Source organism: Labeo rohita, chromosome 1 (assembly GCF_022985175.1).
Source record: "Labeo rohita strain BAU-BD-2019 chromosome 1, IGBB_LRoh.1.0, whole genome shotgun sequence".
Classification (NCBI taxonomy): Eukaryota; Metazoa; Chordata; class Actinopteri; order Cypriniformes; family Cyprinidae; genus Labeo; species Labeo rohita.
Genome location: NC_066869.1, coordinates 27,615,494 through 27,634,966, shown reverse-complemented (window position 1 = coordinate 27,634,966; position 19,473 = coordinate 27,615,494). Strand labels below are relative to the sequence as shown.

The window sequence follows — 19,473 nt, the reverse complement described above, 5'->3', positions numbered from 1 at the left end:
GTACAGATTTTTTTTTTTTTTTTCTTTTTCTGGGCGCTTTGATCGACACCGTGCCTTTAAGTGTGTTTGTGTAAAAAAATGTGTAAGAGTAAATCACATTCTGAAAGCTTAAAAGAATGTGAGTACGCATTTACCCCTCATAATTTACACAATTTCTAAACACTTGGCAACCCTTCGACGTAATCGCGGCTGCAGCCATAGCAGCCAGATTCAGCTTGGTAAACAAAGCGGACACCTAACGTTAGCGAGCTAACTGTTATCCCAATACATTTTTTGCGAAAAACGGTCGAAAATTTAGAGTAAAACTCATACGCGGACAGTTTCCAAACGGTGTTCATTGTTATTTAATTATTTTTTTCTTTCTAATGACATGATATGTAATTTAATAGTTTTTATGGATCGTATGTAGCTAACCAGTAGCTAACTGGTTAGCCTTTCAGTGAGGCTGCATTGATTTGTGTAACGTTAGTGTGCAAAATGAAACGGAATTGCATGGTCAGTACTGTAAGTGATAGACTGCTAATTAGACGATGTAGCTTAGTGGACAATTTGTAGTTAATTTCGCCCTTATTCTCTAATAGGAGACATAACAAAATGCCTGTACCTATATCTGTGCGAATCACTCGGATAGGCAGATAAAAGCGTGCTAGCAGATAACGGTTTGATTGAAAACACACACAAAAAAGAAAATCAGTCAGGAACTTTAGTAATACGCCAAAACGGTTGTCATGAAATAATAAAATCCAAGTTTAAACACTTGGGGTGAAATGTTCAATCTGATGGCGAACTGCTGCAACTGGTTGAAACGATGGAGAGAACCTGCAAGGTCAGTGTCTGCAACTTTCATCTCATGCTTAGTATTTAATTTAACTTGTTTCTGAGCAGAACTATAAGTGAGCCCTTACACATCTATATTTGTATAGCAGACCCTGTAATCCACACTTAAAATTGCCATAGGTGATTAGTTGACTGATAATAATGATGACACACGAAGTAACTTATTTTCTATTGCAATGGGAAATGCGTTGTATAACTCTCAAAATGCGTCATTTTGTGGAGAAAAAAGATTGGATATAATTGTCTTGTTTGGAAAAAAAATTGTTTCCCCTTTGTGTTTTAACAAATTCACGAACCACAGGAATAATGCAATAGAAAATGTTAAGTAGCTTGTATTTTGAAGGAATAGTTCACCACTGCCCATTTAAAATAAATACATACATGCACACATACATACATAAATCAAACCATTAAGTACACTACCAGTCAAAAGTTTTTGAACTGTAAGATTTTAATGTTTTTAAAAACATCTCTTCTGCTCACCAAGCCTGCATCTGTTTGATTCAAAATACAGCAAAAACATTAATATTGTGAAATATGTTTACATTTTTAAAATAACTGCTTTCTATTTGAATATATTTTAAAATGTCATTAATTTCTATGATGAAATCTAAATTTTTAGCACCATTACTTCAGTCTTCAGTGTCACATGATCCTTCAGAAATCATGTGCTGATTTGCTGTACAGAGACATTTATGTTACGAAAGATTTTTATTTGAGATAAATGCTGTTTTTCTGAACTTTCTATTGATTAAAGACACCTGAAAAAAATTCTACTCAGCTGTTTTCAACTTAATAATAGTAATACATGTTTTTTTTAAACAGCAGTTTAGAATATTAGAATGATTTCTGAATAATCATGTGACTGTAGTAAGCATACTAAAATTTTAACTTGGAAATCACAGGTAAAAATCACATTTTAAAATCTGTTCAAATAGAACATAGTTATTTTAAATAGTAAAAATAATTCAAAATTTTACTGTTTACTGTACTTTGGATTAAATGCAGGCTTGGTGAGCAGATGAGAAAAAAAAACGTTTGACTGGTAATGTACATAATGGTTTTATTTATTTATTTAATATATAAACTATAATGTATTTGCATATGCCACATGATTTAAAATTTTGTTATCCAACATTCATACTTGCTATTGTAAGCAGTAAACATAAAATATGACTTTGTTAATTTTAAGTTAATACCTTAGTGAAGACAGCAAGTTTGCGAGAGTGCGTTAAAATGATCAGGACAGACGTTGAACTATTTTGTTTACTAGTGTTAGTGTTTTTAATATTTTGAATTACCTTGAATTTTTTTAAACATTTAGTATTCAACATTTAAGATTTTGTCTTGTTTTAGTTTTTGGCATTTTTGGACTTCTGGCATTTTATTTTTGTTTATTTAGCTTATTAATTTGTTATTAATTTGTTTTTAATTGTATTTTATTTTTATTTTAATTAATTAATTTAATTTATTTTAATTTTTTTTTTTTTTTAAATGTAACTTATTTCATTTCAAAATTAAATTAAAGTTAAGTTTAGGTTTTACATCTAATATTTGTGACCCTGAATCACAAAAGCAGTCATAAGTAGCACAGGTGTATTTGTAGCAATAGCCAACAGCAGATTGTATGGGTCAAAGTTATTGATTTTTCTTTTATGCCCAAAATAATTAGGATGTTAAGTAAAAATGTTCCATGAAGGTATTTTGTACATTTTCTACCATAAATATATCAAAACTTAATTTTTGATTAGTAATATGCATCGCTAAGAACTTAATTTGGACAACTTTAAAGGCGATTTTCTTAGTATTTTTTTTTTTTTTTTTTTTTGCACCCTCAGATTCCAATTTTCCAAATAGTTGTATCTCGACCAAGTATTGTCCTATCTTAACAAATGTCCTAAATATTGTCATATCCTAGCTTATTTATTTAGCTTTCAGATGATGCATAAATCTCAATTTCAAAAGACTGACCCATCTGACTGATTTTGTGGTCCAGGGTCACATTTATAATTTAAGTTAATAGTTATGATGGTACAAAAGCACTTGTGACTATACATTGACAGTACATTTTCCACACAGTATATTCACGTTTTTCTCATGAGGTTGCAGTAGATCTGGTGTCATTTCAATTTTAGCATTGTCAGAGTTTATTAGTGGCCCCACGTGCACCTCTCACTGTACATGTTTAAACATGACTCACAATTAGGCATAAGCTTAAATCCAAGTGCTAAACATCTGATTACTCACATCACCTGCTGTGCCTGAAACAAAATGCTCGATAAGCCTAAATCTGGGCCAGTTGGTTGATCATAGGACCTAAGTATTGGTCTGTGTACGGTGTAGCAGCCAGGCCCTGAAAGTGCCGGTGATGTTATGGAGACTCTTAGTCTCCACTGACAGCTCCTGGGCCCCGAGGTGACAGCTAAGTCTCTAAGTTATTGTCTTAATTTCATTGGCTGAACGCAGCGTGTCCTCTAGCACCCTGTCACTGATCTTGTTGGGTAAGTCGAAATCCCCAGCTAATCCCTCAGATACAGAGCTGACCAGAGGCCAGGAAAGACAGTGTGTGTGTGTGTGTGTGTGTGTGTGTGTGTGTATCGACAAAAACAACCGAAGTCAAGGGAAAGCTAGCTGTCATCTTGATCTATTCCCAGTCTTGATGAAGGCCTCCTGGTTGCAGAGAACTGTCACCTGGATAGTGCGCTTGATGTCCCTGCGGCGCAAGTGCCGCAGTTAAGTATCTGTTTATGTGTTTGTACGTGTTTGGTAGCTGTAAGGATTTAAGCTTTGTGTTTTCTTATGTGAGTTGGTGGTGACTGCAGGGTTTGTTTACGCCGCCTGGCCTTTATGTTCGTCTGGCATTTCTTCAGAATTAGCTTAGGTTGACGATGGTGAGCAGAAATCCCATGTCAGTTCAGGATATTTGTGTTACTCCGCAGATGTTTTATTATGCCTCTTAAGCCTCCACTGGAAGCCTTGTAGTTTAAACAGCTGTGACTCTACAGTCTCAGACAGATTATCTTATAACTTATTGAATATTTTTGACGTCATTAGTGTAGGAAAAGGCCACATTATTTACATCAGCTTTTTGTGCATGGTATGCTGAATCATCCTCTTCATCCTTGTGTGCTTTTGCCAGTCATGGGATGATGCATTACTGTCCAGGCTTAGGTTGTCTTAGCTTAGTTGACAGCTGTTAGAGACTTAATGTCAAGTTTTATTAAATGCCAAAAAGTTTGAAGCTGCCTGCATGAGCTCATTAATGAGTGCACTTGAGTACACATTTTCTGTGATTTCTGTATTTTTAATTTCTGTATTAAAATTCATTTATATGTTTTTCGGGACATAAATTTCATTAAAATAATGACAAATTCTGGAAAAGAAATATTAAGTGATTTGGCCTAGAGTTTAGTTTTTTTTAAATAATTAAGTCATGTATTAAAGGTATAAATAAAAAAAAAATATATATATATTACTTTTCATTTTGATGTTCTTTGGGGCATTATTTAAAAGAAATATTAAGTGAATCGGCCTAAACTTTTTTTTTTTTTTTTTAAGTTTAAAAAATGTTCTTTGGGAAATAAAGTTAATTAAAATCATGAAAAGAAATATTAAGTAATTCGACCTAGACTTTTATTAATATTTTTTTAGGGGGAAAAAAAGAAAATTATATTATGGAAACAACCTTTGTAAGGTTCTTTCTTTTTTTCTTTCTTTCTTTCTTTCTTTCTTTCTTTCTTTCTTTCTTTCTTTCTTTCTTTCTTTTTAGGTAAGGTTAGTTCAGATAAAATAGATAACCTACAATGTGACATAACTCCACAAAAAGTGTATGGTTTAATAAATGATAATAATAATTTACATTTTAACCTTTTTTTAATTAATTATGTCAAATATGTTAGTTCATTAAAATAATGAGATTCTTAAAAAGAAATATTAAGTGAGTTGTTATAAACTTTTATTAATATTTCTTAGAGGGAAAACTAAAAAACAAAAAAAACAAAAAACTAAGTGATATGGGTGACCAACATGCGAGAAATAAATAAATAAATAAAAATGAAATTGTATCATAGTAATAATGATAAAAATAATAATACTTATAAAGTACATTAAATGACATTCTTGGAAAGAAATATTAAGTGATTTGGCCTAGACTTTTATTAATATTTCTTAGGGGAAAAGAAGGAAATTATATTATAGTAATAACCCTTGTGAGTTTGTTTTCTTTTTTAGGTAAGGTTAGTTCAGATAAATTAGAATGTGATGCAACTCCACAAAAAAAGTTAATGGTTTAATAATAATAAACATAGTTTTTAACCTTTTTTAATAATTAGTTAAGTCACATATATTAAAGGTTATAACACGTGAGTTATTACTTTAAACCTTTACATTTAAATAATCTTTTCTTAAAAAAAAATATTTATTTATTTATTTATTATTTAATATTTCTTAGGGGAAAAGAAGGAAATTATATTATAGTAATAACCCTTGTGAGTTTGTTTTCTTTTTTAGGTAAGGTTAGTTCAGATAAAATAGAATATGGTGCAGCTCCACAAAAGAGTTAATGGATGAAAAGTAGTAGTAATAATAATAATAATAATAAACATGTTTTTAACCTTTATTTAATAATTAATTAAGTCACATGTATTAAAGGTTAAAACACATGAATTATTACTTTAAACCTTTACATTTAAATAATCTTTTCTTTAAAATGTTTTTTAAAATCGTTTGAAATCAACATGAATACACAGTACTTTTCTACTTTTTTAAACTTGACACAGTTTTTGTAAACTAGATTTTTTTTTTCCCTATCATGATCTTGCTTCCTTGCCATTGACCTTAATATGTCCTTCTAACCTGAGTGCACCCCAAGTGTTTTACAAGAAAATAGTTTTTCATTATAAGGGCCACCTTGACCTTAATGAGGTCTTTGGGTGACACATAATGAAATGAAGCTCTGTCTGTGCTCTTGCAGGAAGGTGACATTAGTAATGGTTGGACTGGACAATGCTGGAAAAACAGCTACTGTCAGAGGAATCCAGGGAGGTAAGTCCTCATCTTAATATTTTTGGAGTATTTTTTATGCTGTGTTGTCAAAGTTCAGGATTGTTCTCACAATGTGCATTTTTCTATCATAGAAAGTCCTTTAGATGTAGCACCTACAGTGGGCTTCTCAAAGGTGGACCTGAAACAGGGCAAGTTTGAGGTCACAATCTTCGACCTGGGTGGCGGGAAGCGTATCCGCGGCATTTGGAAAAACTACTACTCTGAGTCTTACGGAGTGGTGTTTGTTGTGGACTCCAGTGATGTTCAAAGGATCCAGGAGACCAGAGACACAATGGCTGAGGTTCTCCGGCACCCTCGTATCGCAGGCAAACCTGTATTAGTGTAAGTTTTCAAAACATGACATGATCTGGCTGTTGAACATACTTATTGTCTACACTTAATGCTACACTACTAAGTTTGGGATCATTAAGAAGGTTTTTTTTTTTTTTTTTTTTTTTTTTTTTTTTAATAATTCTCTTGTGTTCACGGTGTGTGTGCGTGTTTGTTTACTACTCACTACTGTGTGTGTGCACTTGGATGGGTTAAATGCAGAGCGCAAATTCCGAGTATGGGTCACCATACTTGGCCACACGTCATGTCCTTTCCTTTTCCTTTCCTTTCCTTATGCTCATCAAGGCTGCATTTAAACTACCAGTCAAATGTTTTTGAACAGTAAGATTTTTAATGTTTTTTAAAGAATACTCTTCTGCTCACCAAGCCTGCATTTATTTGATCTGAAATACAGCAAAAACAGTAATATTGTGAAATATTTTTACTGTTTAAAATAACTGCTTTCTATTTGAATATATTTAAAAATGTAATTTATTCTTGTGATCAAATCTAAATTTTTTAGCATTATTACTTCAGGCTTTAGTGTCACACGTTCCTTCAGAAATCATTCTGATATGCTGATTTGCTGTTCAAGAAACATTTTGTATTATTATTTTTATCAGTATTTAAAACAGTTGAGTACATTTTTTCAGGATTCTTTGATGAACAGAAAGATCCAAAGATCAGCATTTAAAAAAAGTTTAATAAAATAAAAATCTTTTAATCGAAAAAAAAAATCTGAAATAAAAATCTTTTGTAATGTTATGCACTATACCATCCAAGAGCTTAGAGTCAGTATTCTTTTATTTATTTATTTTAGGGAAAGAAATGATAGAAATTAATCTTTTTATTTAGCAAGGATTCTTTAAATTGGTCAAAACTGATGATAAAGGCATTTATAATGTTACAGAATATTTCTATTTCAGATAAATACTGTTCTTATGGACTTTCTATTCATCAAAGAAACCTGAAAAAAATCTACTTAGCTATTTTCAACATAATAATAATAATACATGTTTTTTGAGCAGCAAATCAGAATATTAGTTTTTTTTTTTTTCTGGAGCAATGATGCTAAAATTCAGCTTTGAAATCACAGGAATAAATTACATTTTTAACTATATTCAAATAGAGAGCAGTTATTTTAAAGAGCAAAAATATTTCAAAATGTTTTTATTTTGGCTGTACTTTGAATCAAATAAATGCATCAAAATAATAAATGAAAAAAAAATAAAACTCTGCCAGTTTATTCCAGAAATCAGGCATCACAGCTGCCAAATTGCTGGCCTTTAACGATAAAGTTACTTTAATGCATTTACACCATTAAATGATAGGTATTTATGTTGATATAGTGCAAAATCCTTGCCTAGGGTGTATATACATACTGATGAGATATGCAGATTTGTTTTTTTCAGAAAGGTGTAATGTAAAATACCATATATTCGCGTACCGCATTAAGTGTTTGGATATATGAAGGAAGTAATGAAAAAAAGATAAAAGGCCTTGTTGTTTAGGTGGCTGGGGTCTTTAATCATTTTTTCTGGCTTTAGTCCTATTCTACCTTGTGAAGATTGCATGCTGGCCAGCACATCCTTGTTGATACATTTATCTTACTACACCACCCTGTGTACGCCTTGACAGTTTTGCGTGGTCCAGCTCTTCTAGGAGGAAATAATACTACCTGACAGAATGATTTCAGTGGTACACCTGTAAAAAGATCTCAGCACCTGGGGGCCCCTCCTCAATTTCCCCTGGTGCCTGAGATAATAAAGCTATTGATGTGCTTTTCTAAACAAGCTGTCTGCTGATCATGAGAAGCCTTCGATTGGCTTCTTGTTCTTTTTGGTATTTGGTAATCTCATTGCTCTTAGCAATCAGTTGCATAAAATGCTTAGACTAGTCTTACGAGTTAATCATACAAGGTTTTTTTTTAGACTGGTCATAATTTTTAAGTCAGTTACATAAAAACGCAGATTGGTCTAATTTAAATCTGAAAATTAAGACTCATTTCCCCTTGGCTGACTGCTGGGTTGTCAGACTACTTGTTAAAGGAGAAGTCCACTTCCAGAACAACAATTTTCAAAAAATTTACTCACCCTCTTGTCATCCAAGATGCTCATGTCTGTCTTTCTTCAGTCGTAAAGAAATAGTTTTTTGAGGAAAACACTTCAGCATTTGTCTTCATATAATCGACTGCTATGGTGTCCCAATTTTGAACTTCCAAAAAGCCGGTTTAAGTGTGGCTTCAAACAATCCCAAATGCGTTTGTAAATGATCCCAGCCGAGGTAGTGAAACGATCAGTTATTTTCATTTTTAAAAATTTAACAGTTTATCTACTTTTTTAAGTTTATCTAGTTTAACAGTTTATCTAGTTTATCTACTTTTTAATGCCAAACGCTCGTCTTGTCTTACTCTGCTTGGACTGTTTTTGTTCCGGTTCGTGACAGTTAGGGTATGTCGAAAAACTCCCATCTCATGTTCTCTCTCAACTTTAAAATCATCCTATATCGCTGTTTTACCTTTTTTGTTAAGGGTGTTTGATCTTCTTTGCATGTTCACTTTGCAAAGACTGGGTCGGTACTTCTGCAGCGATGTAGGACGATTTTGAAATTATTTTTGAAGTTGAGGGAGAAAATACAATTGGAGGTTTTCGATATACCCTAACTGTCTTAAGTCAGAATAAACAGAGTTCATGGAAAGAAAGGCAAGACGAGCGTTTGAGATTAAAAAAAAGTATTTAAATAGTATTTTTTAAATGAAAATAACCGATCGTTTCGCTAGATAAGACCCTTCTTCCTCGGCCGGTATCGTTCACAAACTGCATTTGGGATCGTTTGAAGCTGCATTTAAACTGCATTTTGGAAGTTCAAAATCGGGGGCACCATATCAGTCCATTATATGGAGAAAAATGCAGAAATGTTTTCCTCAAAAAACATAATTTCTTTACGACTGAAGAAAGAAAGACATGAACATCCTGGATGACAAGGGGGTGAGTACATTATATGTGAATCTTTGTTTTGGAAGTGGACCCCTCCTTTAAGATACAATTTTAACATATGAGGCTAAGGCTCTGTTTACACTAGTGTGTTTTCATTTAAAATGAAAACAATCCTAAACTGGCTTTTCACTGCATTTCAGAAACGATCTCTGTCAACACAATCGAAAACGCATCACATGACCATTCATGATGAGCATGATGTTATTGTTTATACAGTCATCAAGGATACGTAGAGTGAATGTGGAAATCCACGCCATAGTTTTCGAAAGTCTCCATTTTGGTTTGTTTACCCTGAAATGCAACCCCAGAGTTCTCAAACTAAAATTGGGTCTGCAGCATTTTCGAAAGTCTCAGTTTTCGAGGGTTGAAAACTAGCAAAAGTTATGTGTTTTAAAACGAAAATGCACTAGCAGGGTCTAAAATTAACACTTGCCAAGCACCAGTTCTAATAACATTTACCTGAGAAGATATTGCTGCTTCATTTCGGAAAACATACTTTTCCCTTCTTTATTCTTCATAACCCGATAATGTGGCGACACATACCTGGGGTTACGGCGCCTAAACGGTGCAGTGAAGTACAGTATAGTTTGAAAGGCGTGTTCGGCTGTATGCATATCCTGAGCTGCACCAGTAGCGCTTCAACGGACGAAAATACACACAATTATGTCAAAATGGGCGGTTTTGCCAAGTTACCTTGTAAACGTATTCTTAAATGGGTTATAAAGTCTTAAATGACTATAAAAAACCCTGACCGTAGTAAAAAGATGACATTAAACACATTTAAAATGTACTTTAAAATATATCTTTATGTTGTTTCTACATTAATTTGGAGGTTTATTGTGAAATTATGACATTATAAATATGCGATTAATCATTATTATTAGAGAAAAATTGTGATTAATTATTTTTTAATTGATTGACAGACAGCACTAATGTTAGCTGAAAACATGCAAAGGACAAGAATCTCAATATTTTTTAGGGACAAAAAAGTATCAGTAACTCTGTTAGTTATTTTTTTTTATATAAGTAAAGTAAAGGACAAATTAAAAACGTTGTAAATATGTTTAGTTATTGTAGTAGTAAAAAGTATGGCCGGTAAAAAAAAAAAAATTGGGCCAGTAAATTTTATTACGTCATGGCAGGTGTGGCAAAAAGTTAGTTTTAGGCCCTGTGCACTAGTGTAAACATAGCCTAAGTTTAAGCAGCCGGCCCTAGACCCACCAAAACTGTGTCAGCAGAAAAAAAACATGATGAATTAAGAACTGCGTAAAACTGCAGATTGTAAAAGGGAGAATAGAAGAGGGCTCAGAACAGAACCCTGGGGAACACCCATTTTTAAATGGCTGCTGATAATGTTTACAGCCCCTTCCTCACCAGCGCAGCCTGCCTGTCAGAAATAAGGAGAAGTTTAGAGCTAAGACCTTGAGTTTGCTGATGAGCCTGGAGGCTTTGATGAATGTCAAGCTGTAATCAGTGAAGAGCATCCTCACATAATTCCTGCCTCTAGTCCAAGTGGAACTGGGCGGCGTGCAGTAAGTGTGCAATACATCATCTGTATATCTGTTGGGGCGTTAGACAAGCTGCAGTGCCTCCAATTAACTGAGAGAGTGAGCAGCAGATGAAGTCCTTGACTAAATATAGCTTGTTAAGTGTGCTAATAAGTCAAGAGTGCTCTTTAACACAAAGCTAATTATTCAGTCCACCTCAGGTGCAGACCTCAGGTCATTTGTTTGTGACAGCTTACCTAGTGACCTGCACACCTAGTGACCAGCTCTTTCCTCCTTCTGATTGGCTTGCAGACTGGCTAATAAACAGGACCGAGATGGGGCATTGGCTGAAGCTGATATCATTGAGACGCTGTCTTTGGAGAAGCTTGTGAATGAGAATAAATGCCTCTGTCAGATTGTGAGTTAATATTTTTAACACGATATTTCTTTCTTTATTATTTGCTTTTAACAGGTTCAAATGTAATCAAATTCATTACATTCTTTTGCCAGAAAGGTTGCAAACCAATCATATAAAACTGAGCTAAAACATTGCTTCCTCTACTTTCAGGAACCCTGTTCTGCAGTGCTGGGTTATGGTAAGAAGGTTGACAAATCCATTAAGAATGGCCTTAACTGGCTCCTGAATAACATTGCCAAGGACTACGAGGCAATTTCAGAGCGTGTGCAAAGAGATACAGCTGAGCAGAAGGCTCAAGAAGAACAAGACAAGAAGGAAAGGGCAGAGAGAGTCCGGCGGATCAGAGAGGAGAGGTCAGTGAGTTGACAAGATTTTTTCACATTTAGATTGTCATGCTGATCCCTCCTTTCTAGGAGCGAATGAAGATAATGTAGTCTAGTTCTGGTATGATTTCATATATTTCATATAACTGGTTTTATTTGCATTTTTTTATTATTTTACTGCAGAGGGAGTTGGCATGAAATGTAAATTCACCCCTATGTATTTTGTAAATGCATGTTATGGATCTTATTGTGAATGATTCATCCATGTGAATCTTTTTCTTCTTCTTTTTCTTTCTTTTTTTTTTTTTGGTTGTGATGTTTAATCTAAACTAGGGCTGTCAGTTTAAGACATTAACTTTAAATTACTTAGTTATGAAAAAATAATGTGATTAAAATATTTTAACACAGTTAACGCACTGGCCCCGCCCACAGGCCTGCACATCATCTTATATTTCATACAGTTGACTGTTGACAAATATGATGCAGGGCAACAACTAAAATTCAAGATATTTGGTGCAAAAAATGCCCCTGTATGTGTTTTGTCTCATATTTATATATATTTATATATATATATATATATATATATATATATAAATTTTATTTATATAATATTTCAGTAAAAGAGAAGTTGATATTTGTGTTATATTTGTGTTATATATATTGTGTATATTTTTAGCATTTATGTGTTTTTGCTCAATTTTGCAGAGAACATATTACCTTTGAAGCCACAGCAGAATCGTTGCGCATCTCCAAGCAACACAGCAGTGTTTAGTTTCTGAATGAATCCGCGTTTTGAATGAATCGTTTGAATCAGTGATTCCAAGACCCATTTATAGAGCCATTTAGTTCATTTCTAAATGAATCAGTCATTTGTATGAATCAAATCAAATGAGTGAATGACTCATAAAGACATTTACCGCCACCTGCTGGCAGATTTAGTTTCTTATTTAGAGTGTAATTTCATAAAAAAAATTAAATAAAATAAATAAATATATATATAATATATATATATATATATATATATATATATATATATATGTGTGTGTGTGTGTGTGTGTGTGTGTGTGTGTGTGTGTGTGTGTGTGTGTGTGTGTGTGTGTTATAATAATGATGATAACAATAATAATTAAAAAATTCAATTAAAAAAAAAAAAAAGATTAAAGGTATAGTTCACCCAAACCCAAAACTTAAAATCTAATGAACCAAGTCCACACCCTGCATTCTTGCTGGTATTTGGTAGAGAAAATTGTATAGCTCTTAGCAATCACGCCAAACAAAACAGCAAAAGAAGTCAACAGAAAAATCTGAATGGAGTTGAAACTAAGGCCACAGAGCTGTGTGTGTAAAAGGGGAATATAAGTGGCCTCAAAACAGAACCCTGGGGAACACCCATTTTTAAAAATTTTAAATTTTTAAGCTGCTGATGATGTTTGCAGCCCTCTCTCACCACATTTTTTTCAATTATCTGTTTTACTCAGACATATGTCACAATACTGAAGAAAAGATCTGTCTGTTTCATTATTACTTTAAAGTTTTTAAAATGCCAACAACAGTTTGACAATTTTTTTTCATTATTTTTTTTGTACTGATAGAGACAGACAGGAGCGAGAAGAAGCAGAGCGAGAAGGAAGGACATTGAAAGAGGAGGAGCTAGATGATGTCAACATGTCCAACCCATTCCAGCCAATAAACAGTGTTGTTAATGAGGTTTGTGTCACAATGTGTCTTTTAAATGCAAGTTGGATGAAATCATTGAGATGCAAATACTAAATTAATTTAAAAATCCCAGAATGAAGACAGACTAAACAAAGAGAAAGAGATGCAAAGACAAAGAGAAAATGGCGAGCAGGGTAGTGTGCAAGAGCAGACAACCCTTCAAGATGAGGATGAAGAGGAAGAGGAGGATGAAGAGAGCGAGAGACAGACCCCGGAGAGCACAGAATCAGGTAGTAACTCTTATTCCTCAAATGGGTTCCATCATGCCAAGAGTAATCTGAGTTCATTTTAAATACAAGCTTTTGCTATTACAATGCATGAAAAACCTGTTTACCTCTAAAATTTCAATGTCTCTGTCACCTTTGATCAGGAGCGGTGGACCAGACCAAAAAGAAAACTAGGAAATTACGATTGAAACGTAAGCACAGAGTCGACCCTCTCAGAGTGGAAGAAGCAGCACCCAAAAGCCCAACCCCTCCTCCATTACCAGGTAGTAATATGTCTTGTTGCATGTTGCTGTAGTCTTTAAAGGAAACCCCAGGTAGTAAAACTTGTGTGGCTTAATACACTGACCAAAATTATAAACGCATCCCTTTTGTTTTTGCTCCCTTTTTTTATGAGCTGAACTTAAAGATTTAAGACCTTTTCTATGTACACAAAAGGCCGAAAACCAGTCAGTATCTGGTGTGACCACCATTTGCCTCACACAGTGCATCACATCTCCTTCGCATAGAGTTGATCAGGTTGTTGATTGTGGACTGTGGAGTGTTGGTCCACTCCTTCAATGGCTGTGCAAAGTTGCTGGATATTGGCAGGAACTGGAACACGCTGTCGTATACGCCGGTCCAGAGCATCCCAAACATGCTCAACGGGTGACATGTTTGGCGGGTGTGCTGGCCATGCAACGACTGGGATGTTTTCATCTTCCAGGAATTACAGATCCTTTGAACATGGGGCTGTGCATTATCATGCTGCAACATGAGGTGATGGTCGTGGATGAGTGGCACAACAATGGGCCTCAGGATCTCGTCAAGGTATCTCTGTGCATTCAAAATGCCATCAATAAAATGCACCTGTATCCGTTGTCCATAACATACGCCTGCCCATACCATAACCCCACCGCCACCACTGGCCACTCGATCCACAACATTGACATCAGCAAACCGCTCACTCACACGACGCCATACACGCTATCTGCCATCTGCCCTGTACAGTGAAAACCGGGATTCATCCGTAAAGAGAACACGTCTCCAAAGTGCCCAGATGGCATCGAATGTGAGCATTTGCCCACTCAAATCAGTTACAACAACGAACTGCATTCAGGTCAAGACCCCGATGAGGACGACGAGCATACAGATGAGCTTCCCTGAGACGGTTTCTGACAGTTTGTGCAGAAATTCTTTGGTTATGCAAACCGATGTTGCAGCAGCTGTCCGGGTGGCTGGTCTCAGACGATCTTGGAGGTGAAGATGCTGGATGTGGAGGTCCTGGGCTGGTGTGGTTACACGTGGTCTGCGGTTGTGAGGCCGGTTGGATGTACTGCCAAATTCTCTGAAACGCCTTTGGAGACGGCTTATGGTAGAGAAATGAACATTCAATTCATTAGCAACAGCTCTGGTGGACATTCCTGTTTTCTTGTGACATTCCAAACTTGCAACATCTGTGGCATTGTGCTGTGTGATAAAACTGCACATTTTAGAGTGGCCTTTATTTTCAGCTGATGGCCAACAAGAGAAGCGATGTAAGTCTTTACTGCTTTCCTAGCGATAAGAAGAGGAGAAAAGAATGAGAATATGGGCATTTGATTTAAGCCTACGCTTACATCCATCGCTACCTGTAAACTTTCAGTTGCCGTGGTCATCATATCAGTATTTTATTTTCCAAGTTGTGTTGTGGTAAAAATAGCAACAGGTATTGCCAGTAGCTCACCAAGTGCAATTATTTTACATCATCGAAATAATAGTGCCCCCATTAGACCAAAATACGATGTTGATTTTTAAAAAATACAATTTGTATATATTTAATGGGTTTTCAACTACATATTTCAGCAAGAGACATGATATATGTTATATAAAGCCATACAAGTCTTAATACCCTGGGCAAATATTTCTGATACTTCATAGACTCCACATGAATACCAAGTGGTGTGCAACACATGCATGCCAAAGGGAGTGCAATCAAACATTGTCGTACATGAAGTTTAAGTTTAAATTACCCATAATAAATGATATTTGCCTTTTAAGGACAAAAAGCTAGTAATAAAAATTGTGCAAAAAATCCATCAACCCTGATTAAACACACCACAGGAAATCACAGGTAGGTAAGCTTGATCAGGGTTTGAGCTAAACTCTGCAGGGTAGTGGCCCTCCAGAATTGGATTTGAGAAACCCTGCTTTAAAAAGATAGATCACCAAAACTGAAAATTCTTTCATTAATTACTCACCCTCATGTCGTTCCAAATCCGCAAGACCTGTGTTCATCTTCGGAACACAAATTAAAGATATTTTTGATGAAATCCGAGAGCTTTTTGACCCTGCATAGACAGCAACGCAACTACCATGTTCAAGGCCCAGAAAGGTAATAAAGACATCGATAAAATAGTCCATGTGACATCGGCAGAATCCTTTTTGTGCGCAAACAAAACTAAAATAACTCTATTCAACAATTTCTTCCCTTCCACGTCAGTGTTCAACACGGAACATTGACATGGCAGCGCATACGTGTGGTGCTTCTGACGGAGGAGCCGTGTTCTGACATAGAAGGTCCATCTCTCTTAGTTCATGATCTTTAGATTCTGGTTTAAATAAGTAAGGCTAAGCTAAAAATTGCAAGTCATCCTTTCTGTCGAAACCTTCGGACATGTTTCCAAAGACAGGTTTTACGTCAGAACATTGGCTTCTGCGTCAGCAGCAACAAAACGTATGCTTAGTGGTACTCTTGTGGATATGCGGCGAAGACTGACAAGGAAGAGAAGAAATCGTAGAATAAAGTTATCTTTGTTTCTTTGCGCACAAAATCTATTCTTGTAGCTTCATAACATTACAGTTAAACCACTAATGTCACATGGACTATTTTAACAATGTCCTTACTACATTGTTGGGCCTTGAACGTGTTAGTTGCTTTGCAGTCTATGCAGGGTCAGAAAACTCTTGGATTTCATCAAAAATATCTTAATTTTTACTTCGAAGATGAACGAAGGTCTTACGAGTTTCAAACGACATGAGTGTGAGAAATTAATGACAGAATTTTCATTTTTGGGTGAACTATTGCTTTAATATTACTATAGGAAAAAGCATAGTGTTCAGAATGCATGTTCATGTGGAACACCTGTTTGCATTTTGAAACTTTTTTTTTTTTTTTGCACACTCCCTCTGATAGCATATATTAAGTCTTAATTTATACATTATTGAGAGTTAATTTAACCTAATTAAATCAGCAGATTAAATAATTATACAGTAAATTACAGGCCTGCTGTACATTACACATTGCAGTGGTACACATCAGGAAAGTCAAGAGAAATTTCCTGTTGGATTTTCACAGTCAAATATTTGCAAAATGTCTCATTTTAACCACTGATTTGTCCTAGTTTTTTCTTTTGTTGCTTCATCATATTAATGACTCTAACAGTCAATCCCTACTTTTTTCTTTGTTTTAGTTGGATGGGCTACTCCTAAAGTCTCTAGGCTCCCCAAACTTGAGCCTCTTGGAGATACGAGACATTCTGGTAATTGTTGGTTCATTGCATCTGTTCCCTGTCCGGCGTTTCTACCAGCATGCGCATCACTAACATTCTTTTTTTCCCCATTCTGTTTCCTAACCATGTACGTGTCTCCCATAATTCTGTTTTTAAAGATTTCTTTTCTCTCCATCCATACAGCAAGCCTCAGCCACATCTTTCCTGTACAATCATCTGTCAACAGAAATACCACAACCATCCACCTTGATATTGTGCCTAATAAATGCTCCTAGCATGATCTCCTTAACACATCACTTCCTGCGCTGTGACTAATGTATGTTATTTGTTTTCCTGATGCTTACAGGAAACATTTTGGCCATTCTGAATGCTGCATGTAATGTTCTGTGTCCTCTTTTGAATGTTAAACCAAGCAGCGTGTCATTTTGATCTATGAATTAAATGATGTAGTGTAATCTTGTAGTAAGCAGAAGTTAAAACGGACATTCCTGACCTAAATCTTTTTCCCCATGACTCTTTTTTTCATTGGCAGATTTCTATGGCAAACCTCTCCCACCTGTAGCAATTAGGCAGAGGCCGAACAGCGATACTCATGATGTAATTTCCTAACACTACCTCTGCTTCCCCCCCTCACTGGTTTACAATTCTCAAGTATTGTTTTGTTCTTATCTTCAAGCACGGGCAGTGTAGCAAACTACGCAGATGCAATTGCCCATAAGCGAGGAACTGATACCCAATCGACAAACCCAGACGGATCACATGACCTCGAGCAACTTCTGGCCAGCAGAAGCTGTTTAAATAAGATGGGGGACTTGGACATTCACTGTACGACATGTTCAGATAATGTTCTTAAATTTAGTACGGTTCAATATTTTACTTTCTTTAAAGCTGTTTTTCTTGTTTTAATCAAACTATTTAAAATCAGTATTAACAGAAATTTGAAACACATTTTCACACTTCTTTGTGAAAAATATATTACAGACCTATTTTTTAAGAGAATTAAAATGTATGTAAATACATAAGAGTTTAAATTTGTGTACTTGAAATTGTACAAACATGTTTTTATGGTCCACATGCATATCTTAAGCTCTTGTGCATATATAATGTGCGGTTGATTGTGACACAGTTTGCCTTTAAAATATCAGATGGTCTTTTTTTCAGCTGCATTTCTAGGTTTATACACTACACTGTCTTAATTTTGAGAATGACATTCATACTTTCAAATAGCACCAGCAACAGATACAGAGAAAGTGAACTTTTGAAATGTTTTTGCAACCTCATTTTTGAGTTTGAAACTGCATTTTATTCTCACATGTGGTACGCTGTGCTTTATCACGGAGGAAAGCATCATGTTCTGAAAGACGATGATTCTATAATTTTGTGATTTACAGATAAGATATTCCACTGTAAGTGTAACAGTGCTCAACCTCAAATAGAAATACATATTTTAATGTATAATGTCATATTGTAAAAGCTGCTTTCATATTTATTTGATGCCATTGCCATTTTTTTTATATTTTACATTGTTTGTTTTGTTTTGTATTTTACGCCCCACACTAATGTTTAGTTGATGTGTCATCCAGTTTGCTCTGCTTTCAGTACCTGCTTCTTTTGTACCCAGTTCACATTTAATATGAATGTCAAATTAAATATATTATAAAAATGTATATTTGTACTCCGTTATGGTCACTCTCACTTACATCTCAATGTCACACATTCTGAAGAAAAAACATTTAGCGGCACCCTCTGCTGGTAGATAATTACACTATCATGGGTCGTTTTCAACCACAGCTGAACTGTGTAGAATCTAGATAATGTATGATGTCAAGAGATGCTTACATTTTATTTTGGCAAGGGTGAAAAATTCAAATAAGTATGTTTGTTACACTTTGGAGAATGGTATGGCAATCTGAGATGGTCAAATATGAGATTTTAGATCAGTAAGCTGAATCCAACAATTGCTGACAATATTAGCATTCTGTTGTTTTGCTTGAATAAAATCAATCATTGAGAAAATCCCACCTACTCAAAAAAAAAAAAAAAAAAAAAAAAAAAAAAAATATATATATATATATATATATATACACTACCGTTCAAAAGTTTGGTTTCAGTAAGACTTGTAATAGTCTTTAAAGAAGTCTCTTATGCTCATCAAGGCTGCATTTATTTGATTAAAAATATAGAAAAAAAAAACAGTAATATTGCAAAATGTTTTTACAATATAAAATAATGTTTTTTATTTTAACATACTTTAAAATAGAATTTATTCCTGTGATGAAAAGCTGAATTTTTATCAGCTGTTACTCCAGTCTTAAGTGTCACATGATCCTTCAGAAATCATTCTAATATGCGGATTTGTTATTAGAATGATCAGTGTTGGATAATATCAACAGTTGTGCTGCCAAATATTTTTTGGAACCAGTGATTTTTTTTTTTTTTTTTTTTTTCCAGGATTCTTTCATGAATAACAAGTTTAAAAAGTACAGTGTTTATTCAAAATATAAATATTTTATAACAATGTAAATTATTTATTATTAACTTTTAATGAACTTTTAATTATTAACTTAATACATCCTTGGTGAATAAAAGTATTAATTTCTTAAAAAAAAAAGAAGAAACAATAAAAATG

General features: G+C 34.5%; 1 protein-coding gene across 6 annotated transcripts; it reads left to right on the top strand.

The window, feature by feature from the left end:
- Positions 1–197: 197 nt before the first annotated feature.
- On the top strand, positions 198–18,509 carry arl13b (ADP-ribosylation factor-like 13b). Of its 6 annotated transcripts, none has more exons than XM_051117655.1 (11): positions 198–826; positions 5,810–5,880; positions 5,973–6,222; positions 11,006–11,111; positions 11,262–11,464; positions 13,027–13,141; positions 13,224–13,380; positions 13,521–13,640; positions 16,806–16,874; positions 17,377–17,441; positions 17,521–18,509. In XM_051117655.1, exons 1-11 carry the CDS (start codon positions 768–770, stop codon positions 17,560–17,562), a joined length of 1,257 nt encoding a protein of 418 aa, XP_050973612.1. In that variant the 5' UTR covers positions 198–767; the 3' UTR covers positions 17,563–18,509. The 6 variants fall into 6 exon arrangements, with proteins under 6 accessions (XP_050973612.1, XP_050973629.1, XP_050973653.1 ...); XM_051117696.1 differs by lacking the exon at positions 198–826 and adding an exon at positions 3,398–3,570; XM_051117665.1 differs by lacking the exon at positions 198–826 and adding exons at positions 3,398–3,570; positions 17,028–17,160 and having other exon boundaries at positions 17,377–18,509.
- The last annotated feature ends 964 nt before the right edge of the window (positions 18,510–19,473 follow it).

Coding starts and splice junctions, on each gene's coding strand:
- arl13b (XM_051117696.1), top strand. CDS start 3,497: ATGAAGGCCTCCTGGTTGCAGAGAACTGTCACCTGGATAGTGCGCTTG. Junction 3,571..5,809: donor CTGCGGCGCAAGTGCCGCAG/TTAAGTATCTGT, acceptor GTGCTCTTGCAG/GAAGGTGACATTAGTAATGG. Junction 17,442..17,520: donor CGAACAGCGATACTCATGAT/GTAATTTCCTAA, acceptor CTTATCTTCAAG/CACGGGCAGTGTAGCAAACT.